The following is a 27,597-nucleotide window of genomic DNA, read 5'->3' as shown; positions in this document are numbered from 1 at the left end:
AATACAATTAGAATTAAACGATCACAGTTTTGCCTTCGAACGGAATGGCTGTTATACCATTTTCTACTTTGTCATGAGCATTGCAACTGCTGCTATTACTTGAAAATAAGCAATAACTATATGAATTTCAAACACTTGCATGACCCTCATAAAGGCCTATATTTGACTTGCATATTTTTATGGCCAGCTTTTTGTTCACCACATGCACAACGTACAACAGTCACTTACCTTAATTCCAAAAGTTCTTGAGAAAAACAAAATCTATCTATTTGATTACCTGTTGGGATTTAAGCGCTGGTATCATGATCAGGGACAGGAACAATTCCAGACCCTGAAGGATATTTCCATTAGAACAATCAAAGGTGCCAAAATTCACCTCCTTTGGGAAGAAACAAAAGGCAATAAAATGGACGTAAACTTTTACATTATACTATTTCAGTAAAATTCAATACAGATATAGCTCATAACTTCCAACATTTCATGAGGACACCGACCCCGATACAGAATTTGCTTTTGCTACTGATTAAAATTCAGCTGGAAATTCTAGGACTTGCCATACTCACCAAAAAAATCTGTCTCATATTGTAGCAAATACTTCAGTAACCAGTTAAGATTAACCACTTAATATCAATACATTAATCTTAAGACAATTTTATGTCTATATTTCTCCAGTAGAGGAATGGCTTCCATCTATCATAAGCATCTAAAAATTGCATGCCTTCCTAGTGTTATTCATTTATGGACTAGTTGGCTATTCTGTTACTGCCATTTTGCCTAAATAATGCATATATATTCTGAACCCGGACCATGAGCTCTTTACCACCCATACTGTCTAGCTATTGTGGCTCTGTGTGTATTTCTTATTAGCAGAAAGGGAGTCGCATTCAAAACTTCCAAACTGCACATACACTGAATTTTTTTGGCTTCATCATAATGAAAGCTTCACTGATCTGGAGAGAATATTCAGTAGTGTCTTGGAAGCTTCTACTCCCAACCTTTTCCTGTGCAAAGACAGCAATTCTTAAGTGTTTTTGGAATGCCAAGTGCAAATGAATTTCTGGATAGGATTTGAAACAAAAGATTCAGCTATTTCTGTTGAGAAATAGGAGGGGGCAATCCTTGTATTTCTGTGACTCTGAGATTCCCTTTTCAAATATTTCTACGCAGCTCTGCAGGACAAACCAAAATTAGCCAAACCAGTCTGAGCCCCAAGCTTCATCAGTGTGAAAACCGGCTGACTTAAAAGTACAGTTGTTTTATCTTCTGTGTCTTCTGAAAATTTTGCCTTACCTGCAGAATCAAGTTTGACATCCCCTGCCAAAAAAAGGTGACCACAAGAAAACCAGAGAGAATGCACCAAGGCAATTAATTGATTTCAAACAACCATTAGCACAGGTACCCAACTGAAGTAGAACTTACAGAGCCAGAGAATAGGAACCTTACAAACTACTCCAGCACTTCTGGATCGGGTATTTGTAAAACCACTGCTACAAAGCACACAGTCAGGAACTGAAGTACTAATTTCCATGACTGTAAGTGAAAAACATTTGTTACTACTTTTGACTGCTCAAATAGAACACATTAATCTATTAGTGAAGAATAAAAAGAAAATATCTGTATTACTAAAAACAGTGCATGAATATTTTTGAAAAGATAGTTTCAGGGTTATCACATTTTCCTCTTTCGTGTCTGCTTTTTAGAATCATAGAATGGCCTGGGTTTAAAAGAACCACAATGATCATCGAGTTTCAATCCCCTGCTATGTGCAGGGTCACCAACCACCAGACGAGGCTGCCCAGAGCCACATCCAGCCTTGAATGCCTCCAGGAATGGGGCATCCACAACCTCCTTGGGCAACACAGATGGATCCCTTTCATGAAAAAATACAGCAAGTATTTCCCATGCAAACATGTATCTGTTCTGGTTGTTCTGGTACTTTTCTTATACTCTAATAAAGCTATTAGGGACAGAAAAACCTTGCTTTAATTTCAAGGATGAATGTTATTTTACATATTTTAGAAGACAGAGCTATTTAAATATGCCATATCCAAAATTCAGGTTTGTTCATTATCAGAAAATTTCTGTATCGAGGACTACATTCCTTGCCTCTAATAAGTTTATTTTTCATGGTACTTTAATAATGAATTTTTATTATTTAAATTTTTGTTTTTAATAATATTGCAGATAGATAGCTATTTTTGTAATTATTAGAACATTACTTAATCACAAATACATTTTTGATGAAAAGAAACTTCTGTTAAAAACACAACTAAGCATTTTCATGAAAACACTCCCCATTTCCTTTTCTGATTCCAGTAGAACTAGTTGAGTTGAGTAAAGATTTAAGAATTTTAAGTGCACTGCAAACACTGCAAGATTTTTGACTGACCTGGCAAACATTAGATGCGGTTATAACTTTATCTGACATCCTTAGGAAAAACGCACAGATTCCTGTAAAGTTCTGTGAAAAGCACAAAATACATAAAGATAAAAAGAATACACATTTACAGCAAAAGTAATCTACTTAATAACATGTTGAAAACAAAATTCAGAATATATATATTACTGAAAAAAAGTAGTGAACTGTTTGTAAGATATTCAAGCACATCAGAAACACCCCTCTGGACTGAGCAGTCCAATATCACATCTCTGACGGGAAAATGCAGTTTAGGGAAAGCATGCGAGCAATGCTACTTCCTGTGCTCTGTTCCTTCACATTCACATTCCCTCACCACCTGCAATACATGTCTGAGAGCTGCTGGATAACTTGCTCCTGTCTAGTCATTTTAGCACCCATTTATGGACCTATCCACGATACTGTCTAATCCTTTTTTGATTCTGTTGACATAAGTTCCGTGAAGAAAACAAAATATATACTCAGCTTTCAAATATTTAGAATTCATTTCATACGTACTTAGACCAAAATGAACCATCTTAAAAGGATGTTTTTCTTTTTTTTTTTTAACTGAAAGATTATTCAAAACTTCTGATTGAAATATTTTAAACAAATTTTCATTTTTTTTTTTAATGGATTGCAGTAATGTAAGTTTCAAATCAGCTCTGCAAACCACACTTATTTTTAATCTATTAATTAAAATAACCAAAAAAAAATTGAAAAGCCTTTCCAATTGACTCAGCTCACAAATTGTTCAAAAGAACAAATAGTCCTATTTACAACAAATACAATTCAATTGTACAATGTAATGTGTATTATTCTTTGTTGTACACTGCTTTTACACAATACCATCATGCTGGACAGTATGGGCACGTGCAAACAGAACATCAAATGCTTTCTACTGGAAAAAGAGAATTCATAAAAATATAATTTTGTGCAGGAAAATATCAACTTTAGCCAAAAATTCTATTTTCCAGTAAGAAATCTCAAACAGAAACTTTGTCACAAAAACACAAAAATTCAAAATTTTTAATAATTTTTTAATTTGGAAAAAAAAAAAAAAAAAAGCCATTTCTCATTTTCATTTTTTATTATTTTTATTATCCTTTTTATGGTTAAGCAATGAAAACTCTCCAGGCTTCCAGAGTGCAATACTGACATAGTTCTCTTGATGATAGTTTACTTCAAAAATAGAAAAATTCATCCACGTCTCATGATTATTTTTTTATTCTTCACTTCCTGTGAAAAATGGCAAAGAAGCTCTCACACAGCAATACCAGAGAGTAATGCTTTCATACTTTCCCATTCTCCAGACAGTTCCCTCCCTAATCCTCTGAAAGCCGGAAAGAATTCTGCAGCTGTCCTTTATAACAAACATGTTAACAATGTCAGTGCGAGCACAATGAGAAAACAGAACCAAAAAATCATTTCAATGCCTTATTCAAAGAAAATTGAAGATGGTACACCTAATTGCCCCCAGAAGAAATCAACAGAAAGAAAATAAATACAAAATCTTAATGACACTCCTGAATAATACTTCAACATTACATAAGGATGTAGTTATAAGAACTAGAATTAAATAAAGGAATTAATAAATATATTTTTGGAGCAATGGGCAGTATTATTATGTTCTATTAAGATAAAGGAATAACACCATCGCCAGAAGAAACCACTGCTATAGCACAAATACAAGGAAATACAAAAACACTAAAGACGTGGGATGCCATGTTAGGCCAACAAAAATGTTGAGACTTACAATTTTTACCAAGGTTTTATTTTATTATAAGACTTTCTCTCTTATCAGACAGCAAAATCCACCAATCTCCACTTCTTTCCAGATCAGATTCATTACCGTTAAATTCCAATCTCGGTTCAAGAAACGTGGGAAGAACGTGGACTAAGTTCTTGAATACTAAACGTGAGTTATAAAACATTGCTTTAACGCTGCACAACTGTAACAGTACTCTTTTCTTCCCCTCCATTTTCCTTTGCAAATGTCAACTAAGAAATTTTTCAACAATACCTCTGTAGAACCCGTGGTAAGAAATAACTTCTTCTGAAGGAAACTGTTGGTTGATCCATCTGACCTCAATGAAGCATTTGATGTTTGCTGGCAATTGAATTATAAATACAAAGTTAATACAATAAAAACTACCTTTATAGACATACATTGTCATATTTTAATATGTGAATAACAACTAAGCACATTATGAATCAGTAATATCCAGGTAGAAATTGCGAAGTTGGATTTATTTGGGGAATAAGCCAATTAATTAATTTGACTGTACCCAGTAAACAGTTTCCTCATCTTGTTATTTCAGAAAAAAATTGAAGAATAATGAAAAAAAAAAAAAAAAAAAAAAATCAGAAAATATGTAATGCAAATGAATATTAAGTGCTTAATGGAGCCATTTCTTCTTTGGAAACAAATGAGATGTCTCACAGAAAGTGTCATGAGACTAGCCTGCAAAGTCCAACTCCATCAGTTGGATCCTGCCAACAACATGGATAAACTTTGTTTTATGCCCATATCTCTAATCATGTATCACACCGAAAAACTTTCTTTCAGAGAAGTCTTGCCTCTCATTCTCCTCCACTGAGACATCCCTCTTCATTACAACCTCCTCCCTCTGAAGCAACAAAAACATGTAAGCCTGATCAAGACCTACTTCCCTCTCAGTTTCTGACACAGACATAAATAGAAAATAATTTGTGGAACCATTCAAGAATAGAAGAGAAAATCATGTGAAAATGGCTTGTGAACACCTCTTTTCCAAGTTTGAGGAGAGAACTCTTCCTAAAAAGTCAAACTTTCAGTTCCTGCTGGACCAAATTACGTGAGGTATGACATACATCACCCTCAACACCAAATCATATTTTCTTACCACTATGCACAGTCTCAAAAATAATAATAAAAAAACCTATTAAATGCAGAAATGAAAAATTTCATTTAAGCCATGTTGGACACTTATTTCTGCCTTGTCAGCTATGGAAAATGCTTTCAAGATCTTAGTTTCATCATGACTCAAGTCAGAAGAATGCGTTCATCCCAGAGACGTGCATATGCAGTCCCAGTGAAATGAAAAACTGTTTTTGACAACCGAGCTGATTCTGTACTTCGCAAAGTCTCTAGACAATTCCAGTAATTTCCAGAAATATAGCTTACAATGAATGTGTAATTCCTTCTTGCACTTAAGAGAATCAGGCACTAAACATCAGTTTTTCTCCCTAACAATCCTAAGATACCATCTTCACCCATTAGTCCATCATAACAGTTCCTCAGTGGCATAACCAGAAAGAATTCTGGTAGGACTTCAGCAGTTCAGGGAGCTCACCACAGTCACATTAGGCAATTTCAAGATCATTTAGCACCTTCTCATATCACATGCTCAGTGGAAGTTGAACATATGATTTTAGGTTTTATGAACAGGCTCCTCAAAATTGAAAGGGAAAGAAATACAGCTTTGGGACCACAACTACCATATTTTTATTTATCATTTTCCAAGCTTAACATTCTTCCCCAAAGCACAAGACAGACCAGAATATGAAGAAACCTTAATCTAGAAAGAAATTTTTCTCCTTCTTGAATCTGTGCTTTACTATAATGGAGTTGGTACAGTTCAAACCAAAGGACAAAGAGATTCTTACTCCGACAGTTCCCCATTCCTCTAATACTTACATCAGCCCATCTAGTCCTTTTAAACTCTGAACACTGTGCATACTTGACCTCACCTATGTGTTGCTTTTTGTTGTATTTTTTTTTTCTTGAAGACTGGATTAATATTTTGTCCATTTTTATGTTACTTTTTATGTAAATAAAGACAGTATCAAACAATGCCACAGGGCATTCTCCTGTTTCCATACAAGTCAAGATGGCAGTGTCTGAAGAATTAGATTCAGGTTCTTTTCCATTTTCTTTGGCACAAAGAAAAAAAAAAAAGTTGCTGAAAGTTTGCTAGGATTTCCTTTATTTTGCCACAGTTATGTGATTTAAAAAAAAAATAAAAATAAAAAAAAAAAATAAAGCAATTTTTGCAGAAGCAATAAATAGAAACATACCTGCAAAACATCTTGGTAAAAGAACAGTAACTTTTTAAGTCCGTTAGGAGCAAAGAATTGCTCTATAAGTTGAAACTAAAAACAAAATTACAACAGCATTAATTGTGAGGCAGTTTCAAAGAACTGGAAAATTTAGAAAGGTATTTAATAATTTAATGATAATAAATATTTACCTTGTCATCAGAAATAATTGCCTCCTCCACTTGCTGCTCACTTAAGTCTATTCCATCTGATAACTTTGATATCAAATACTTGTATCTTTCATCTATCTGAGATCTTCTCTCGTCTTTGGCCACTTTAGCTTGCTTAGCTAGCTCTTTCCTAGTTTCACTGGAAAGCACTATACTTTTCTTACCAGTTGTCTAGAAAATAAAAGTTTGTTACAGACAGATCATTCTTCCCCACGGTTATTTTATATTGTATTTAGGGATTGTATTTTTTACTGTTAATCTTTAAGGTGTTTTTATAACTACTTCAAGCAGGACCATGGAAAGATTGTATCAAAGGAAAAGAAAGCAAAAATAAAAATCACTATTACTTATTAAAAAACACTAACAATTAACTTGTTAGTTCAAAATTGCTTCCCAGCATAAAGCAGCTACCATAGAAACTTCAGAACAGGACCTCAGAATCAGATACGGATCCTGGCACTGTAATGGCTCTTATTTCAAATCGCAGCTTTATAAATCTAGCTTTCAAACTTCTAAATGTCCATACTCCAAATCTGGGACCAGATCCATTACTACCCTCTCAGCATTTTAACAGACAGTATCAAGTTATTATCTCAGTGGAAAAGAAAATAAAACAAACCCACCATAGAATCAGTCACCACTGGAACAAACAAATAATTGATATTTAGTATGCAAGTCATATATAGGAAGTAGAAAAGTGGTAAAGAAGAAAATTTATGTAGGCAAAAGGTTTTTTAAAGGCACAGAAAATAAATGGCCTAACACTATATGATTTTGAGTGTTTCTACTTCCTTACAGTCAATAGATGAAGTGAACTCTGTACCATCCAGTACTAGACCAAACTTTGTCTAATTTTGTCTGTGACAATTTCAAGAGCAACTTGTGCAGAAGAAAATTTAACAGGCAAAAGGCAGCTGAGTCACCACCTCTATTAGAATGAATACACTTGCCGGAAGAGCAGAAGCCCAAGACGATCCTGTGATAGCAGATTCTAGTTCAGTGCTCCTTGTCTTCATAACCCCTCTAAGTCTACGATACTTACTTTCGGTGCCTAGGGAAAAAGAAGCAATGTAGAATACATGAGTATTAGTAGAAATCTTTAGAAACTGTTAGGGGAATATCTTTTAATGGCTGTATAACCAATGGATATCAAGATGTTACAATCACAATATAATCAAGAGAGTTATGCAAAGTGGACAATGATTACAAAAGAGAATAAATGGAAAGCTTACCCTTATGCTAAGCTCACCTACAAAACACCAGAAGAGGCGATCTCCAGAAGAGATCCTTCCCCACTGGTAGCCAGCTCTTAAATAGGTCTAGGAGCCAGGCTCCAGCCCTTCTGGCAGCACAGGTGAATTGCCTTCACCTGTGCTCCTCTGGCTGACTCATGGCTCGCCTCAGGTGATCAATCAGAGGTTCAGGCCATGATTCAGCAGTTCCCATACAATGGCTTACAGCGAGTCACATTATTTATTTTTTCTCAAGTTCTATGTTTTAAATAGCTTCTTCATACAGAAGAATAGGTAGGCAGAATTCTGTGCTCTCCTCAGCGAACAAGCCAGTCATTTCACCGTAGATTAGCAAGTTGGGCAGGTATATCTTTCCGTTGCTGAATCCACACTAGAATATCAGTCAGCTCCCTCAGTGATTGTGAGTCCATCCTACCAGAGCCCATGGACTCACTTTCGTTCAGTTTGCTTAAGTATTCCCTGGTCTGGTAGAAGAGGATGAGGTTAGAGAGTTCTTAAGCGAAATGGACATATCTAAGTTCATGGGTTACAGCCAGGAATGCTGAAGGAGATGGTGATGTCCTTGAGGAGCCATGCTCAATAATCTTTGAGCTATTCAATCTATTATTACTGCTAATATTTTTTAGAAAAGAGATATCATGCTATATGCCATACTGTATACTATACTGTAGCATACTACTAATTTTAATTCCAGAAAATTTGTTCTAATCACATTACTATGATTCAACACTAGGAACTGTGGTAAGGGATTGGAGTTAGCACTATACTTGGACTTATAAATAGAAATATAAGTATATGCACGTGCATGTACTTGCATGTACTTATTCATAAAGCTGAAAAGTGTATGTCGTGGTTCCTACACTGGGACATTCCTAAGAGCATGTATCCACTCTGTATTTGAACAACTGATATACATTTAAATACTTCACTGATCAGTTGCTCACATTGTTCCTGGATTTTTTTCCCCTACACGGTAAACAGGAAGTATCATAGAATGGCCTGCATTAAAAAGGATACAATGATCATCTAGTTTCAACCCCCCTGCTATGTGCAGGATCGCCAACCAGCAGACCAGGCTGCCCAGAGCCACATCCAGCCTGGCCTTGAATGCCTCCAGGGATGGGGCATCCACAACCTCCTTGGGCAACCTGCTCCAGTGTGTCACCACCCTCTGTGTGAAAAACTTCCTCCTAATAGCTAACCTAAACCTCTCCTGTCTCAGTTTAAGACCATTCCCCCTTGTCCTATCACTATCTACCCTTGTCAACAGTCGTTTTTCATTCCTCTTTATACACTTCTTTCAAATACTGGAAGGTCACAATGAGGTCTCCCCCAAGCCTTCCACAGTACTTACCACTGCTCTCTCTCTTACCCTTTTTTAGAGCAATGAGAGGTGGACAGAGTTCAGTGTCAGTTTTGGATGAGGGCTGCATTCTCCCCAGTTGTGCTGACTCCTGCTGCACAGGGAGATCAGGAAAGGAGCGCAGCTCATCTCTCCCCCTGAACTCCGCCTCATCTCCCACAGCCTCCTCCATCTCCACTGCCACTCAACCATTGACCTAAATCAACAAAACAGAAAATGACCCTATAACGCGATACTGTTAACAACCAATCACAGTCAGCACGTGCATCCCTGTTGTAGCATCGCAGAATCACACAGTCGTTAAGGCTCGAAAAGACCTCTAAGGTCACGCAGGCCAACCCCCAACCCACCCGCGCCATGCTCACTGACCACGTCCCTCAGAGCCGCATCCGCACGGCTCCCGAACACCTCCAAGGACGGTGACCCCCCCACCTCCCTGTGCATCCCGTGCCGCTGCCTCGCCGCTCTATTCTGAGAAGCAACGTTTCGCTCCGCCAATCCCACCTCCGCCGATCCCCCTGCCTCGGGCTGCGTCCTGCCGAGCTCCCTGCTCGGTCTCAGAGCTCGCAGCCTCTCCGGCACTGCCCGCAGCTGCTATGGCAACCCCTACACAAACGCAGCTGCCAGGCTGCGAGTTGCAACGCGTCTGTCCCCGTTTCCCACGAGCTTCTAATTTAACTCCTCTCCTACGCGTTTTGTAGCGTCCCGCGGTGTTGTACGACACACAGCTCCAGGCAAGCAGCAGCCCCGCGCCTCGGTAGACCCCAGAGCCACCGCGAAAACAGCCAAGAACAATAAAACCGTCTCATGCTGTTGGCTTCTGCATTTAATTTATTGAAGTGATCTGAAAACCACAGGGGCCGCAAAACGTCCCGATAGCCGTTCCCGAAAGACCAGCTCCCAACACCAAGCACGCTCCCACCTCCGACCGACCACACGGCGCAGACGCGGGTGAGGCGGCGCAAGGCGCACGCGTGCCTCCCGCAGAGCGAGGGGAAGCTGTGCGCTCGCCCTGCGCCTGCGTGCTCGGCCGTGACGCCGGGGTCTGGCTCGGCTCATGCGCGCTGCCCGACTGTCACCGCCGTCTCGAGGGGCGGGCTGCCTCGAGCGGGGAGCGGCACCGCGGTCCCGGCGCTGGTGAGCGGCTCGGTGCGAGCGGCGGTCGGAGCCCGGTGACGGAAAGCGGAGGGGGCCGATCCGGGGAGTCGCGGTGGACGGCGGGCCAAAGGGGTGCCGAGGGCCCCTCCGGGCCGATGTGGCGCAGGGGGCCGGGGCTGAGGGAGCTCGGCGGGAGGCGGCCGCGGGCTCGTCGGGGCGGGGCTCCGGCCTCCGGGCACCTGCCGGGCTGCGGCAGCCGAGGGGAGCCGGGGCTTGCGGCGTTTCCTGCCGGCTTTGTTTTAAGGGGCTGGGGCTGCGTCCCGCCGAGCCCGCGGCCTGGCCCTGCCCGCTGTGGTTCGGCGCTGGGGCGGAGGGTGCGCGTCTGCTTGCCTGTCTGTGGGGGGTTTTCTTAAAACGCCGGGCTCGCTTTTGTTGGCTCGTGGTGGCTGACAGCCTCTGCAAAGTTGGCACGGTTCCCTGAAGTTTGCTCTTCCTGTGTGAGCGGCTGGAGGTTGTGAAACGGCCCAGTTATCTCAACACGTCACTGTGTAACTGGAAGGTTGCAGCACGCTGTGCTTTCCTCCGTGAGGTGTGCTGGGTGCTGTGTGTGTTAAAGCTGACCTAACTCTGCTCATACTGTTGAGTCAGAGGGCAGTGAGGTGCTGGCACAGCTGCCCAGAGAAGCTGTGGTGCCCCATCCTTGGAGGCGCTCAAGGCCAGGCTGGATGGGGCCCTGGGCAGCTGAGCTGGTGGGGAGCAGCCCTGCCCACAGCACGGGGTGAAGCTGGGTGGGCTTTGAGAGCCCTTCCAACCCAATGATTATGACAGCCCTTCCTAGTAGGAGGCATTGGGTCAGGCTTTCCAGATCTTCATTCTATGGCCATTCTTTCCCATTTGGAAGGAATCAGGAATTCCAAATGCATTTCTTAGATTTCAGTGGATACCATGTTCTTCCATCTTTGGTCATTAGGATCCTTTTCTACCTTCTCTTAAATAGCTTGAGAAAGCAGGCCTGTCTGAGAGCCAGTTAATTTTATCTTTTCTGCTTTTAATGTCTAATACTCATTTACATGCATGTCTTGACTTAACTACGCTTTACTGCAGACTCAGGTAAAATGTTTCATTAATTTTTCCCTGCATACCTGCACTTCTGATGGACAAATGCTGTAATAAGAGGAAATAGAGTGCGGGGAGTAAATCTTCCATCAAAAATCTAAACAAAAGTACTTTATAGTTAAGTCTTCGGGTTTAGAGCTTCCATGGTTATGTTTCTTTCCACTGCTGATACCAAATTTAAGCTACTGCGAGGGGACTATAGATCTCACTTCCAGTGGGTTTAAGTTCTTCAATAGTTTGTGCTTTGAGCAGCCACCAGATTCCTGTATGCACCCTTTTAATAGGCAGACCTACCCTAGGTTACATAGTGTTTGTTTTATAAATTAATATTTGCAGTTCTTCTTTTGCTGTTTTTATCATTTTTTGACACATGCTTCCATAGAGCAAGATAAATACAAAATGCTAAGCAGAGAACATTTTGGGTAATGAAACAGAGCTAAGTGAATTCAAATGTGATTCTTGTGTAATTCCAGTTCCTATTTTTTGTAATGCTTTCTAATGATGCTTCCGTCAAGTTGCAGCATTTTTATTGCTGAAGTTTCCTCCCTAGTTAAGTTTGAAATTATGGAGAGCCATCAAGTGAAAGTGTGTGTTCTAAAAACGTTATGTTTATTTTCAGTGCTGTTGAATTATGAAGGCATATTGAGGTCCCAGTCAGCCATGGAGGAAACGGATCGGGAAGCGGTTGCAACAGCTGTTCAGAGGGTGGCTGGAATGCTTCAGCGTCCCGATCAGCTGGATAAAGTGGAGCAGTATCGCAGGAGGGAAGCTCGTAAGAAGGCTTCAGTGGAAGCTCGACTCAAGGTACGCAGTATGGGATGAGTTGTCTTTTTTTTTTTCCTTCTACATTTTAATTCAAATAGTTTTATATCATGGGCTTGAATTTTTTTGGTCTGAGTGCAAAAGAGAAGTTTTGCATCCTGAAACTAATGCAAGCAAATGTTTTGTATCCTGTTGAAGTTTTGTTCAAGTGTTTCAAATGTTCTTCTGACCTGTAGCTTGTACAGTTTATCCACAGACAGGTTCCCTCCTGCAGTGTAGCCTGTCAGCCAGCAAATGTTGTGACAATAGAATATTGAACATGTAACAAAACTTGGTGATTGACTGAAAAAATGATCGATGCTGAGCATGTGTTTAGTCTCTGACTTTGAGCTTATGGTCGATGATAGCTTAATCTTCCAAATAGTGTATGGTGATGTCATTCAAGAAGAAAAGGTTTCTTGAGTCCTTGCTAAAGGACTGAAAAAATCTGAGGATTTTTGAATGTTTCTGTCCACAGCGCAGCTTTGAAAATAGCCTGCATTCCTTCTTAGCATAATAGTAATAACTATGCTTACAATAACAAAAAAGAAAAAAAAAAAAAACCAAACAACCATGAAGTTTAGTGTAAGCAGTTACGTTCAGGGTTCCACTCTTTATAATGGACTATAGCTTCATGGAGCTCTAAGGAGACCAGGCTGCAAGGATGCCAACTGTGCAGCTTAATGCTGAGGGCTGTCACTTGAGGGGTGAAAAAAAGCCAAAACTGAAGTACTGGGCACTGTTCCCAATGGTTTTGTTTGGGTTTTATGTAAGTGATGGTCAGTCCAGTCTAAGGTGAATATGTATTGTAGGAGGAAAAGTCTGCATGCTGTACCCCTGCTTTCCCAGCATCCCCCATTGATTGTTGAAAGGCAAACTGCACATCTGGGTGGGTGTCTGTTGTTTGGAATTTCTTTGGCTGTTTGAGTCAGTGACAAAAATTAGTTGATGGTTGCTGTTTTAACATCGGTTGCTGCAGAATTTAAATATGTACAAATTTGAATTTGTGAAACTTGGAAGATCTGCCTCAGAATAAATTGAAAAACTGAATCAGATGGACTGAACGTTAAATCATTGTATCATTTGTAAACTACAGCCAGCTTTAGAAACTTGTCTTCTCTCGGTTGTTGAAGTACCACGTTGCATTTCAGTAACCTAGGTACCTCAGTTACTGTAGGGGAAAATTAGCTGCTGCAGCAGTTCCGTAGACAGATAGTGTATAAAAATGCTGTGCCACTGCTTGGCTGTGCTGAGTTTGACACAAAAAAAAAAAAAAAGCGTTTTTGTCAGTAAAATCAGTGTATTGTAGTTTGGAGGAATATAAACAGTTGTGGCTTAAGATTGACTGCATTTTCCTGGGATGTTCCCTTTACGTTTAAAACACAGTAAATGTTGTTCATAGCTACCAGGATTTCCTCTTTGGCTTCTAGTAACAGACAAAAACAAACCCGTGACAGCTCAGGCCTTTTGACCTTGCATGTACAGCGAAAGTTATGGCCACAGCCGAGCTAAACTGTGTGTGCCTCATTGCTTTACAGTTTGCTGAACTCAAGGACTTGAAGCAATGGAATTTTCGCTTGTGCCTGGCTTTTGGCTCGTCTTTTGAACTCTGTTATTTCCAGTTTCATTTTCTCTTGCCCGATTTCATCATAGTTGCATATTTTTAAGAAGCTAGCTACCTAAAACGTGGATGTGATCTGATTTGTTTCAGGAAGATATGCTTTATAATGCATGTTAGTAATGTGTCAAGACTTTAAAACAATATTCAGGAGTAATGGCCCATTTGAAGAGTCATTATTTCAAGCACTGCCTGTCACAAGAGAGAGCTGCATCAGTAATCTTGCTGTATGCCATAACAATCTAGTAGTTGCCTTGTCAATCTACTTGTTTTACGTGGACCAAACATCTAGTGTTTTGTTTTTTGTTTTGTTTTTTTGTTTTGTTTTTTAATATGGCAATAGTAGGTACTGCTATCTAAGTAAAAATTTTTGGAGAAATATTGAAAATACAGTACTTACACTGCATTATGCTTAACATGAGAGTTCGTTGTCTTTTTGTTTGCATTCAAGGCAGCAATCCAGTCACAGCTAGATGGAGTACGGACGGGTTTAAGTCAACTGCACAATGCACTGAATGATGTAAAGGACATTCAGCAGTCTTTGATAGATGTCAATAAAGACTGGAGACAGAGCATCAATGCCATTGAAAACCTCAAGGACGTTAAAGATGCTGTAGTGCAACATAGCCAGCTGGCAGCTGCTGTAGAAAATCTCAAGAACATATTTTCAGGTAATCTGCTATTCTGTATATAATCTGTCACAGTCTTAAAGCACTTCAAAGTGGTACAAACCGTGGTTATGGAATGATGTGGGAAACTTTAAACCTTGCTGGGAATAAAGAATTAAAGAGAAATCACCTAGATGTTGTGTTCAGCAAAGTAATATTTCACCTAAATTTCTCTGTAAGAGCTTCCAATCTGGCTTATCTTCATTATCAGTAGCAGTCAGTAAGAAGCTTCTTGTTTGTGATTAGTAGCTGGAATCATATTTTTAGTGTAGAAATCTGAACTATGCAAGCAGCATTTACAGAAAGTTCAGATGTATGTGAAATATGCTGGGTACCTTCAGCAGGGCTTGGGTCCCAGGTGATCTTTAGAGACAAATAAGTTTGCAAGCAAATGCAGAATGTCAAGGAGCAAGAACTCCAGTCAGAGGGATCCTAGCAGTCTTTCTCACACAGCAGTTAAGAACCTCAAGGATGATTTGTATTTCCACTTGAAGTAACATCTAGCAAAGAACAATGAATTTTTGTATGTTCCAGTGCTAATTTGTTTCAGGGATGTTGTTTTAGTTTACCCCCATGAATGCAGTTGAGACCTGAATGCAGCCTTTTGTTTTCTAGTATCCTGAGAGGTTTTGGGTGTGAAGTGTTTCCCCTGAGATTGTTACAAAGTAGAGTTGATGATAACTTTCCTCTCAGTGAACCAAATGTTTTCATTGCAAATCAAATGTTTTTCACCACACTTAATGATTGTAACTGTCTTAATGTGCTTTTTTTAATTTGATTGCCAGATTTTATCACTATCTGCTGTTCTTGTGACATTTTCTCCATTTTTCTTCTTCTTGCCACTGAATCCTAATCCTATTCTGTATTGTTCCCTTAATACTCAATGTAGTTTTCCCGTTTGTTTCCTAGTGCTCATGTTGTCTTGAGTTTATCTTTGGAATTTTGATTTTTTTTTTTTTTTTTTTACCTCTTTTTCTTGTTTTTTGCCTTTGTTGCAGTTCCAGAGATAGTGAGGGAGACCCAAGATCTGATTGAGAGAGGGGAACTTCTGCAAGCTCATCGAAAACTGATGGATTTGGAGTGCTCTCGTGATAACCTGATGTATGAGCAGTATCGCATGGACAGCAAAAACACACATGACATGAACCTCATCCATACGTACTTTGGGGAAATGCAGAAACTTTCTGAGGAGTTGGCCAAGCAGTTGTGGATGGTGGTTCAGAGATTTCTTGTTACAGTCCGTCGAGATCCGACCTTGCTTGTTTCTGTTGTTAGGATAATCGAAAGGGAGGAAAAAATTGACAGGCGCATGTTAGACCGGAAAAAACAAACTGGGTTCATACCTCCTGGCAGGCCAAAGAAATGGAAGGAAAATATGTTCAACATTTTGGAAAGAACTGTGAGCATACGAATCGAAGGCACTCAAGCAGATAGTAGAGGATCTGACAAAATGTGGCTCGTGCGTCACCTAGAAATCATACGTAAATATGTCCTTGATGACCTTCTGGTGGCTAAAACCCTGCTGGATCAATGCTTTCCCCCACACTATGACATTTTCAAAAGATTGCTAAGCATGTACCATCAGGCTTTGTCCACCCGCATGCAAGAGCTTGCTGCAGAGGATCTGGAAGCAAATGAGATTGTTAGCCTTCTAACTTGGGTTTTAAATACTTACAAAAGGTAAAGTCCCATTTATCTTTCTGTGAGAAAAATTGAGGATAAGCATACGCAACACAGTCTGTGTACTAATAATTGCATGTCTGTTAACAGAATAGAAGATAAAGAAGATAAGGCTGTTTATTTAAAAAAAAAAAAAAAAAAAAAGAAGAGAATAATAGTAAAGGACTGTTGATTTTTGTTAATGCCTTTTACTTTCTGGAAGCTACCCCTTAAAACTTCTCCAGGTTTTCTAGTACGTGGTTTTGAGTGGCTTTGTAAGTTTGAGGCTTTAACGCAGTTCCAGAGCAGCGTGGAGCTGCTGTCAGCCTAAAACTGTGTGTTTGTGCACTGCTTGGTGATGAAACGGAGAGAGCAGAGGAGATGGAGAGCTTGTGTATGCAAAGCAAAATGTTTTTCGTTGGGCATAGCCCCAGTAAATTAGTGTGATTATTTACTGTCTATTGTTCTCCTCTGCTGAGCCTGGGACTGTTCAAGTGTTGCTTCATGACTGTTAAAGGGAAAGAATGTAGTAACTTCCTCCAGATTTTATCTGGATTTTACTGCGTGACACTTTGTTTCTTTAGAAGAATTTCTGCCCATAGGTTCTCTCCCGTGATACTGTCAAACTCTTAGTGTCTTTTGAGTGCTGTGATATGTTGAAATAATGGAAGGGTTGGGTCTGTCCTCTCATTCTCCTGATACAAGCAGCTCAAATGGCAGTGTTTTATTCTTTGCTGACACATAGTTACTAAGCAACTGATTTATTTGGGAAAAAGTACTGCTAGCTTTTTGTGCTTTATGACTAACCTTGTTCTCAATAGCTGGCAGTGACTCAGAATCTGAACTGTGTATGATTTTTGCTGTCTTTGATTATTTGATCTCCCTGTTTCAACAGATGGAGCTCCTGGTAGGTTTAGAGTATAGCACCGTTCAGCAAATAGGATGGAGATATGACTGTTCCAGGGAGTTTTTATGACCTGTTTTAAGATATGTTTTGGATTACTCTTTGCTTTACTTTACTGTGTGACATTCTTCTGTTTTATTTCCCTATAGGGAACATCCAGGAGGAGCCCCTAATGCATGTTTAGTAAATGGGCTGGAAGGGTATACTTGAGATGCAGCTGATAAGATAAAGGAGCTGAGTTCATTGGCCTTCTCTTCATTATTACTAGAGGGCCAGAGGAATGAAGCAATGAAAGTAAATCTCTTCCTATGGGGGCACTGTCTGGGCAGAAATCCTGCTCCCAGGTTTTTCATTTACAGCCTTGGGCTGATGTTCTGTTGAGACAGTTCTTGGTCTAAAAACTGTCAGTGAGGAAACACCTCAGGAAAAGTTGAAGGCTGTGAGTGCCTCTCTTTCCTAGCCGAGAAGCCTGAGAGGGCAGCACAGTAATTGTGTTCTTTTAGGTTACAATAGAGCATTATATAGATGGTAATTAGCTTGTGCAGGGGGTGGTGGAATCTGTGAAAGTTGAAGTATTATCTGGGAAAGTTGAAGTATTCCAGTGGGATTCTTGCAAAACTTAACCAAATCTCAGTTGCTGGACATCTCTATACAGATCTGAATGTAATAAACTGTGCTGGCCTGTATGACATCACAAAAACTTCCACAAATTCATGAAAACTTCTGTGAAATCAATTTAACCTTCTTTTTCCTGAATGAAAAATAAGCTCTACATTCCTATTCACTTGTATGGAAAATAGTTTTGTCCTTTGTAATCTTTCTTTACTTTTAGTAAATGTAGTTGAACATCATAGAGGACATAGGAACATGTATTTTGTTTATGCTCATTACAGCTGCATTTCTAAACCAGCTGATAAGGTAGAAGCCAATAAAGGGATGCCTTGAGCATTCTTTTCCATGTAATGAATTGATAAGAAGATGGTGCATAGCTTCTGTTTATAATTTTGAAGGATAAGAATTTAAAATACACTCTTCTGAAGTAGAATGTGATCGTTTTGTAAACTCTTTTTAGAACTAGATTCCATTCATAGCTCAGGAATAGTGATCTTCATGTGGATAACAGCCACTACTGTTTGAGTGGGATGCAGTTTTTACTGTGTTCATGTATTTGTCTCTCATCATTTCGTCAATGAGAGTTTTGAAAACATACTGCAGTTACTAAACCTGCCCTAGGTTGGGATCAGGGCTCTAATCTGTTCTTCAGAAAAATCTGGGTTGTGTAAGATTCTGCTGATGCCCTTGTTCACAACGTCGTTTTATTAAATGCTACTATCAAGTGTTGCTAAAACTGCTGAGAAGAGAGTCGAGCAGCATTGCTGCAGTTAGTGTCAGTGAATGGAAAGCACAGTGCTGTGTGTCTGGACGATGTCCAGAGCTGAACACCTTTCTTACAAGATGCAGCAGAGTTGGCGTCAAGCCTGCCATGAAAGGCAGCATAGAAGTTTTCTTGTGTTAGTTTCCAGGGAATACAATTCTGGCTTAAAGTCCAACTGAATTATGAATGTTCTGTGATGGGAAACAACCCTTTCCGATGGTTAGAAGCCTCCTGGCAAGGGTTGTGTTATTGTTTCCTCTGTAACAATTGGGAAAGGATTATTTCATAGAAAGTCTTTGAGGACTGGAAGTAAGGATCTGCGGTCTTTGTTCTATGGCTTCAGTTGGTGTGCCTTAAGAAAAGTTTGATGTTTCTGTGAAGTAGGGATGATGGTGGTTAATGAGATTAGAAATACTCTCTAATACAGCTTAGGGCTATAACCAGCTTCTCATTTTACCCCTGTTTGACTCTAGAACAGGTCCTGCTATTACTATTGTTGTATTCTTTATGTGAACAGCCATGGAGTGGGATTCAGCCTTGAGAGAACCTTGAGCCCCTTAATATCTTCAGTCTCATTTCCTGCACCTCAGAATGACATTACAAATGCAGAGGGCTCGGTTGCACTGGGTTCTATGCCTTCACAGACAACACGTTTGTTTAGTAATTAGCAATTAGCTGTTGGATGTTTCTAGGGCTGCAGTGGTTTTTGTGATGTGGAAGCACTGCTGAGCTGACTCACTGCATATCCCCAAAGGACACCTCGAATTTGCAGAAATTTAGAAACTAAACTCTTGGAGAACTGAACTTTTTTTTTTCTTTCCCTCTGAGTGTATTTGCATCAGTTGTTAACAAAGTGCTCTGAGGAGTGCAGTTTTACTTTGTTTGTTTATTTTTAAGCTCAAAATCTTAAAGATTCTTGCTATTTTTATGCTTTGGCATAGCAAGCAACTTCTGTTTAGAGGAAAAATCTCATTGTGAAGTATCAGTTTTCCATAAACCTTTTAAAAATGTTCTTGAGGGTTGCTCTAGTTTTTCTAATCCTATGCAATGAACCAAGTACAGCCAGCAGTACTGTTATGGTACTGGACCCGTGATGTGCCTTTTTGATTAGATTGTAAGATGTCTTCTCTCATAGCAAGTATGTTCTCTACCAATGCAAGAAGCAGTGCTAGGTTTTACTTGAGTGTACTTTAGTTCTGATGGGTAAGTAAAGTAGCACAGCAGAAGGTCTTTGAGTAGCTCTGCTCAAAACTTAAAAGGGTTAACACTTAGATGTTTAAAAAATAAATATTTAAAATGCCTTTAACACTTTTTATGAACATATGCTGGGCTAACTCTCCTTAGATCCTATTCTTTCATTCAGTTTTATGTCCATGTCCAAAAGTTCTTATTAGTGGCAATAAGTACGTTTACAGAGAATGTAAAAATTCCGTGGTGATCAGACCACAAAAGCTGTGTAGTTTTTAACTTCCATCTCATTTTCCTTTGCTGATCTGAAATATTGTGGCATATTTTGTTTTGTTTTTAAACTCAGTGCAGAGATGATGGGGAATTCAGAGCTGTCTCCTGAAGTGGATGCAAATTCTCTGAATCTTCTGCTTTCACAAAATGTGGTAGATCAGCTTCTCAGCAAGTACATGTCAACGCTCACTGTAAGTAGTAATAACTGAAAGATTCCTTCATGTGAGTGCATGGCCACACGTGCCTTAGTACTCAAAGAGCTGTACTTCCATCGGAGGAAAATGCAGTGACAAACGTGAACTCAGTGCCTTTACTTGTATAAATCTTCACATACATTTGATACCGATGTGATCTTTTCAAGGTAGTCAGGATGCTCAAGGGATATATTTGCCAGTGTTTTTCATGTAATGCTTGTCAGCTGCCTAAGCAGAGCATTCCCTTTTATGCATACCTTTTCAAGTGCATTTAAAATACAAAAACGCCGCATCTTGCTTGCAACAGGTGACACTTCATCTTTTTTTAAACTACAAGTCATCAAAAATCAGTCGGCTACATGGCAGAGGAATCAGTATGTGGTTGTCAGGCTTTTAAATGATTTTTTTCTTTAAAGATTCAATGTTGTTTGCCTCTCAGACTGGCTGTTGGGGTATGTGAAACTTTGGACTGGGTGTTCTTGTATTGTTCAGTTGAATTCCTAAGTCTGGGAGCTCTGCCAAGCAGAGGAGAGAGATCTTTAGCTGTTTTCATTTGTTGGATACTAAAACATGCCTAGCAACCACAACCAGTTGGACTTGATGCCCATCTCATCTTGTTGTCTGTTACTGCACTTCTGTATGACTGCTATTCCAAATATTGCAATATTTTTGTTTTATTGTGGTGCTGGATTAAACAATCTCTGCTTTCTTTTGGTTGCTTTATTTGATGTAGTCTAACATCATTGGCTGGCTAAGGAAAGCACTGGAGACAGATAAAAAAGACTGGGTAAAAGAAACTGAGCCAGAAGCAGATCAAGATGGGTACTACCAGACTACACTCCCAGCTATTGTTTTTCAGGTATAAGAAAAGTTGTTTATTCTAGAAAAAAAAAATGCAGGGGAGTTTTCAGTTGGTTGTTTGTTTATTTATTTTTAAATAAAATTGGTGCCAGTGACTGTTCTTTTGCTTCCCATTGAGGTAGGCCTGCCTTTACAACTAAACTTTTTCCCTTAATGTAGATGTTTGAGCAGAATCTTCAGGTAGCTGCTCAGATAAGTGAAGATTTGAAAACAAAGGTACTCCTTCTATGCCTTCAACAAATGAATTCGTTTCTAACCAGGTAAAACAAATTTTAAAGTATAGATACTTTGTCTTGCCTCCAGTTGTCTTCAGTGCTTGGTTTTCCTGGGGATATTTCTTTATTTCTTTGTCTCCTTGTGCCAACAAAGCTTTTCTTTCATTTTCTTTTCTTCCTTCCTTCACCAGAGAAGTTCTGTGTTGGTGAGTGGCTGTACGAGTTCCTCTTCCTTTGGTATTTCAAACTGGTAATCCTTCCTCATGACAAAGAGAGAAACAGAGAGACGAAACATCACATGAGGAACAAGCCCTTGACAATACTTTTGTAGATAAATGTCAAGTCCTTATGGAGCATTTCATTCTACGGTGTGTAGCTATTACAGATTTTGAGTCTGGTTACTGTTGTTCTTTGTGTGTGTTACAGATACAAAGATGAAGCACAGTTTTACAAAGAAGAACATCTTAAAAATCGCCAGTATCCTCAATGCTATGTTCAGTACATGATTGCAGTCATCAACAACTGTCAAACTTTTAAGTAAGTCTGTATTTTCTTGCTGGATTTAATTTGTAATACTGCACGTTCCCAGGACTTTCTTGCATTTTTATATACAAAGAGGGTTTTAGGTGAGATAGTTTAGCTGACTAAAGAAAGCCAACAGGTTTAAATGTAGTTAACATTTTAGGAAGCAAGCCTTGTTACTCCTGTTGGCAAACCAAATCAGATTCACGTGAAAAGCCACTTTACTTTCAGAATTGCAATTGTCTGTTTCAATTGGTCTGAGACCAGTTATCTTTTCTTACATTTGTTCTCTCAAAGTCCACCTTCAAGCACTGTGAGCAAGGTGGATGAAACGGAGGACATTAATGGTATAGTTGACTTTATTCAGAATATTAAAGCAGGAGAAAGAAATCCTCATTGCTCGTGTTTCAAAACAAGAGAAGTCCTTCATATGTGTCAGAGTTCAGCAATCCAGTCTTTCGTTCATCTCTTTCTGCTGCCATTCTCCCATCTACAAATGAGCAGTAGTTCTTATTTTTTTTTAAGGAACATACAAGTAAGTTAGTGTGCTCACTGGAAAGACATGCTGAGGAGTCACTTAAGGCTTCCAAAGCAAGCAGAAAACATTGTTTCACGTTGCAAAAGTAAGACTGGTATGTCTGTTTCTGTTCATGCATTTGGAAAATTTAGTAGCAATGCATCTTCTTCAGTGGATGATGAAAGGCCTTGTTATTTGTCACAGAGAATCTATTATCAGTCTGAAAAGAAAATACTTGAAAGTTGAAATGGAAGAGACATTATCAAGCAGTCATGCAAGCATGGATGTGATTTTAGACATCATTGCCAAAGAAGGATGCTCTAGCCTGCTAGATGAAGTCTTCATGGATTTAGAGGTTGGAACTTTTTTCCTCAAAAAAAAAAAAAAAAAAAAAAAAAAAAAAAAAAAAAAAAACAAAAAAAAAATTATTTCCTAGGAAAAATAATTCAGGAATGATCTAGGTATGAAATGTCCTGATTGCTGAACGTGTGCTCGCAAAATGCAAGGAAATTTCATTGGCACAGTTTGAGTGTCAGAGACTGAAAGGATTTTTGATTGTATTTCACAGGATTGTTTCAGGCAGCTGCTTTGTAATAGTGAACGTACGTATATTTTAGTAGAGTATACACAGACAAATAGTTGCACAGCTGCATTGTAACAATTATTTGCTACTGATAATAAGCTGCTATCTCTGTACAGGTGCCATAAGGAAAACCATTAAGATTGTTGATTGCCAGTAAAGATTGTCAGTTTCTGACTGATAAATTCAGTTCAGGAATTCTGGCTTCTGATAGAATCCGCCTGAAAAAGGGAAAGGGGGAAAAAAAAAGGGGCTATGTATAGTTTAAGAGAAATTGGAAATGTGGGCAGGAAGGTGGGGAAATGAGATGTGGAAGGAAGAAAGGTGTTCTGAGTATTTTGGTTGTGAATGGCATTTTGAAGTGATTCGCAGTAAGATGTGGGAGCACTGTTATTCTAAACCTGGAGCTCTTCAGCAAGACCTTTATTTTTTTGTTAGCTGTGTTAGTTTATTATGAAGAGGCACTCAGCCCACTCAAATAAGCATTCTTTGAAATTTTTTAACTTGAAGCTGTGTCTCCATTAGCATTTGTACAATGCTTTGATATGCAGATTATTTTCACTGGGAAGAGGAAACAAGATAGCAGGCCTGTGTGGGTGTTGAGAATACTGGAATTGCATGTTACAGAGTTCTGGGCAAGGCATAAAGCACCTAGGCCCCCAGTTTGGTATGGACACAAGGATGTGGTGGCACCAGGAATAGCCAGTAGCAACTCAAGGGTACAAGCACCAAATTTCATTCTTGCAACAGCTTAAAGGTGCATTGTGTTAAACTGGAATTGTCCTCCTAAGGCACCTTTATTCTTGGACCTTAATTTTTTTTATTCAGCATAGACATTTCTCTATTTAGAGAAAATCCTAAAGGATTTTGGAGTCTTGTGAAATAAATGCTTAGGTTAGTGCAGTTGGTTTACATTCACAACTGGTGTGTACATCGAGGTAGCGCTCTATGGCAGCTGCAGTTCTGACAACCCCTCACATCATTTTCCTGTGTTAACTGTTTGTTCTGGTTGAAGGAATGTAATTCAGAAATATGTAACACTTAAAATTGTTTCCTTATTTTTCTTAATTGCACTGAACTGATGAAAAGTGTCAGGAACCTCATCTCATCAATTATAATTGTTATCTCCTCAGCCCCATCTGAATGAGCTGATGACAAAGAAGTGGTTGTTGGGGTCTAATGCTGTGGGAACTATTTGTGTCACTGTAGAGGATTATTTTAATGACTTTGCAAAAATAAAAAAGCCTTATAAAAAGGTAGGTGCAAAATGTTCTATGATACCTTGCTAATATACTCTGAATGTCCTTTTGGTTGGGTTTTTATGGATGCTGTATGGAATGTAAAATTGGGACACAGACGTTGAAATTCTGAATTGTTTCATGACTGGAAATTAAACTGTAATCGTATTGCATTAGTCTGAATTGAGCATTTCTCATCTATTTTGTTCACAGCCATCTGATGTTTTTAGAGATTAGACTTGCAGGACTGAATACAGAAAATATATTGTAATATTACTAAATTGTATTCTTACCAGCTTGAATTTTTCTACCTCACATCAGAAGTTTATAGATAGATATGTGATTAGATTTGTTTGCCTGCAGTTATTTTTTCCTTGCGCACTTAATGTATTGTTTTAATATGTACATTAAGATGGGAAGGCGTTGTTAAGTTGGCAACATGAGGTTGACCAAATGCATAATGCATGTTAAAAATGACATAGCAGTATGTAGGTGATCTTAACATATTTTTCCCGTGGTCTGTCAAAGGTTTTTTTTTTTTCCTTTAGCCTTGAAATTTTTAGTTTTATTCTTCTTAGTTTTGTCCTTTACTGAATTAAAGTCAATTTGAGTGTATTTAAGATAGCGTGTCTTAAAATTACTCCCAGCACTTTAGGAAATACTTGAAGCTAGCAAGATCAGGATTTACATGAGGCCTTTGAAGAAATTCTTGGGAGAGTTTGTAAGATACAGAATCATACGGTTATTCTTTCTTACCTGAGCTCCTATGGAGATAGAAGGGACTGCTTAAAATTTCTCTGACCTTTTTACGTGTTCATCTTCAGGATCTAGAGATACTGGAGGCCTTGAAGTACGTGAATTATAAGAATTTTCAGTCTAGAAAAAGTATACAAAAGAAGTGAGGTGGTCACAGAACTAGTCTGTATCCATGGAACAGTTTTCCAGGACTGATTTGTTACTGTGAGGTAATTGTGCTTGACACGAGCTTCTTCAGTCATCGATACCAATCTCAGAGATCACGTGTGTTTCACCATGTAGTGTTTATTGCCACCTTAGGGAAAAAAAAAAGTCAAACACGACTTTTGGCATTCATTATACCTGCTATTTGATTGCGGCCCAGCACAAGTTTCCTAGACTGCACATCTGATGTTCCAGCATCGGTAGGACACGCTTGTCTTTCCCTGGAGTTAAAACGTTTTTGATTAACTCAGTTCTGAAAGTTCAGGTTTTTAAAAGCTGTGTGAACAGAGCAGGTTTTCACTTCTGTTAGCATCATGGAAATCTGAAGCCATTCCAAGTATGTTATATTAGTGAAAGCCGTACGCTGGTGATAAAGCACAAAAACGTGTTTCAGAGCCTGATTGTTGCTCTGAATGGGGACTTTGGCAGTTATTGCTGGCATAAGCCACCACTTCTTTCTTTCAGACGATGACTATGGAGGCCCATCGAAGGGTGGTTGTGGAGTACATCAGGGCGATCATGTTAAAACGTATCTCTTTCAAGAACGCAGAAGAGAGAAAAGAGGGCGCAGAAAAAATGATCAGAGAAGCCGAACAGTTCAGATTTCTGTTTAGGAAGCTTGCATCTGTGAGTATCTGTTTCAATAGCGATGTTAACTTGGTAATTTATAACAATTTTGAATTAAAACACATTGCTATGTGCTAATTGTTTGAATTAAAACACATAGTCAGTAACAAGAATGCCATGTGGGGGCATGGACAGAGTTCATGAACAAACACAAGCCCACTACTAAAGCAGTATCTGAAGGGCCTTGCAGTGGCACATTTTTACATAAACTTTAAGGGCAGACCTGGCTTTCACTTCAGTTGTTTGTAATGTTTGTGTTGCAGATTAGCAACAGTTATAGACCAGAATGCAGAGTTGTGTGGATAAATACAACATGTTTGTCAGATGTGGCTTCCTTTACTGATACTCTGGAGATAATGACTGCAGATGAGGAGGAATAGGGAAATGCAGAAAAGAGGCTTAATGTGACAATTCACAAACATTTTTGTCTTAATGGCTAAAGTTTCCACTCTTCAGGGAATTAAACAGCATTGTCAGACAAAATAAGAATAATACTAATTGAATAGTTGTGTATAATTGTGATATTGAGGGGGGGGTTGCTTTCTTTAGTCATTTTTAAATTATTGTTTTTTTGTTTTTTTTTGTTTTAATTATTATTTTCCAGGGATCTGGAGAGGACACTGAAGGACTTTGTGATATCATTGAAGCCATTGCAGAGGTTATCAAACTAACTGACCCTTCCCTGCTCTATCTGGAAGTTTCAACTTTAGTCAGTAAATACCCAGATATCAGGTAATTCTCTTTGCCTTCAAACTCAAAATAGATAATATCCTAGTTTGCTTGTAACAATGGGATAATTTTAAAACAATGCGTAATGTGTTCATATTAATTAGATTTTGAAATGTGGCTGCTTTTTTTTAATAATGCTAATAGCAAATGCACATGTTTTGGACTAGCAGGTATATGCATTTAAGTATTGGTATGGCAAAGAAACAATGAGACTATTCCCATTGTGTTTTGGGAGGGTGAAATGCATCCTAGATTCCTGAGCATCGCCAGAAAATAGTGCCTTATAGATAGCTGAAAAAGCCAGTTCTTTGTGACCAGAGGTCTGATTAAGAATTAGAGGTCCACGCTGAATGTGCATGAAAGGATGATCTGTGCTATTTCTAGCACAATGTTACTTCTGCAAGAACCAATGCCAGCCTTACCTTTTTTCTTTGGCAGGGATGACCACATTGCAGCTTTGCTGACGGTGAGAGGAGATGCCAGCAGAGATATGAAGCAGACTATCATTGAGACTTTGGATCAAGGGCCGAGCCAACCCAATCCAAATTACGTGCCAATTTTTAAAGAAATTACAGTTCCTACTCTAAACGTGGCAAAACTTCTTAAGTAATGGACGGCTCTGTTCATGTGATATTACTGGCATGGGTTGACAGGTGTGAAATAGTGAAATGTTTGAGGGCGAGTTTGGCAGTGCTGTTTCAAGTAACGTCCAGTGCGCACTAGGTATGTTTCTTTCTCAAGGTCGGGATATGGGATGTAATCAGACTTCTGCAGGTGGTGATACTGCTCTAGCAAATACATTTCTAGTCATGAAATATGGCATTGCAAACGTATGAAGATACACTGAAAATAACACAGCTGTGGCAGTGCTGGGTGTGTATTGCTCTTCCAGAGCCCTCGTCCCATGGCACAGCATTGGGTGTACATTAACCTCCCCATTCCACTCCCACCTTATGCTTGGTGTATGTAATTACTTTGGTGTAAAATAGTTTATGGCAAAAACCTTAATTATGGAGCCAGCTTCCTGACCGGGGGGCTGTAGAGGGAATCAATAAATAGCTAAGAAGGGCATGAGGTACAAAATGTCTTCTTTGTGGATTCCCTAAAAAGAGCACACGAAGCGCCACTTGTTCAATAAAACGCTAAACCACGGCCGCGTTCTGCTGTGTGTCCTGTGTTTTGGCTGAGGAGGG

The 27,597-nt window shown here is 39.2% G+C and overlaps 2 protein-coding genes across 3 annotated transcripts in view; one reads left to right on the top strand and one right to left on the bottom strand.

The window, feature by feature from the left end:
* LOC122155083 (dynein axonemal heavy chain 5-like) overlaps nucleotides 1-9,444 on the bottom strand; it is a 143,690-nt gene extending 134,246 nt beyond the window's left edge. Inside the window, exons 1-7 of the mRNA XM_042808828.1 lie at nucleotides 9,271-9,444; nucleotides 7,596-7,696; nucleotides 6,628-6,816; nucleotides 6,455-6,529; nucleotides 4,419-4,505; nucleotides 2,390-2,461; nucleotides 278-379 (exon numbers count right to left, since the gene is read on the bottom strand). Coding sequence (XP_042664762.1) covers nucleotides 278-379; nucleotides 2,390-2,461; nucleotides 4,419-4,505; nucleotides 6,455-6,529; nucleotides 6,628-6,816; nucleotides 7,596-7,696; nucleotides 9,271-9,433 — 789 coding nt within the window. The 5' untranslated portion in view covers nucleotides 9,434-9,444. The remainder of the gene's footprint in view (nucleotides 1-277; nucleotides 380-2,389; nucleotides 2,462-4,418; nucleotides 4,506-6,454; nucleotides 6,530-6,627; nucleotides 6,817-7,595; nucleotides 7,697-9,270) is intronic.
* An 872-nt stretch (nucleotides 9,445-10,316) lies between these two features.
* EXOC3 (exocyst complex component 3) lies at nucleotides 10,317-27,556 on the top strand. Of its 2 annotated transcripts, none has more exons than XM_042840049.1 (13): nucleotides 10,317-10,398; nucleotides 12,095-12,279; nucleotides 14,346-14,565; nucleotides 15,561-16,242; nucleotides 20,035-20,152; nucleotides 20,889-21,014; nucleotides 21,176-21,276; nucleotides 21,658-21,768; nucleotides 22,475-22,625; nucleotides 23,984-24,106; nucleotides 25,514-25,675; nucleotides 26,280-26,407; nucleotides 26,843-27,556. In XM_042840049.1, exons 2-13 carry the CDS (start codon nucleotides 12,136-12,138, stop codon nucleotides 27,012-27,014), a joined length of 2,238 nt encoding a protein of 745 aa, XP_042695983.1. In that variant the 5' UTR covers nucleotides 10,317-10,398; nucleotides 12,095-12,135; the 3' UTR covers nucleotides 27,015-27,556. The 2 variants fall into 2 exon arrangements, with proteins under 2 accessions (XP_042695983.1, XP_042695984.1); XM_042840050.1 differs by having other exon boundaries at nucleotides 10,344-10,410.
* Nucleotides 27,557-27,597: the final 41 nt, after the last annotated feature.

The sequence above is a fragment of the Centrocercus urophasianus genome, unplaced genomic scaffold (genome assembly GCF_019232065.1).
Source record: "Centrocercus urophasianus isolate 14NV4802_14NV808 unplaced genomic scaffold, USGS_Curo_1.0 seq_11, whole genome shotgun sequence".
Classification (NCBI taxonomy): domain Eukaryota; kingdom Metazoa; phylum Chordata; class Aves; order Galliformes; family Phasianidae; genus Centrocercus; species Centrocercus urophasianus.
The sequence above is the reverse complement of the archived record's forward strand: the minus strand, read 5'-3'. Positions and strand labels throughout refer to the sequence as shown.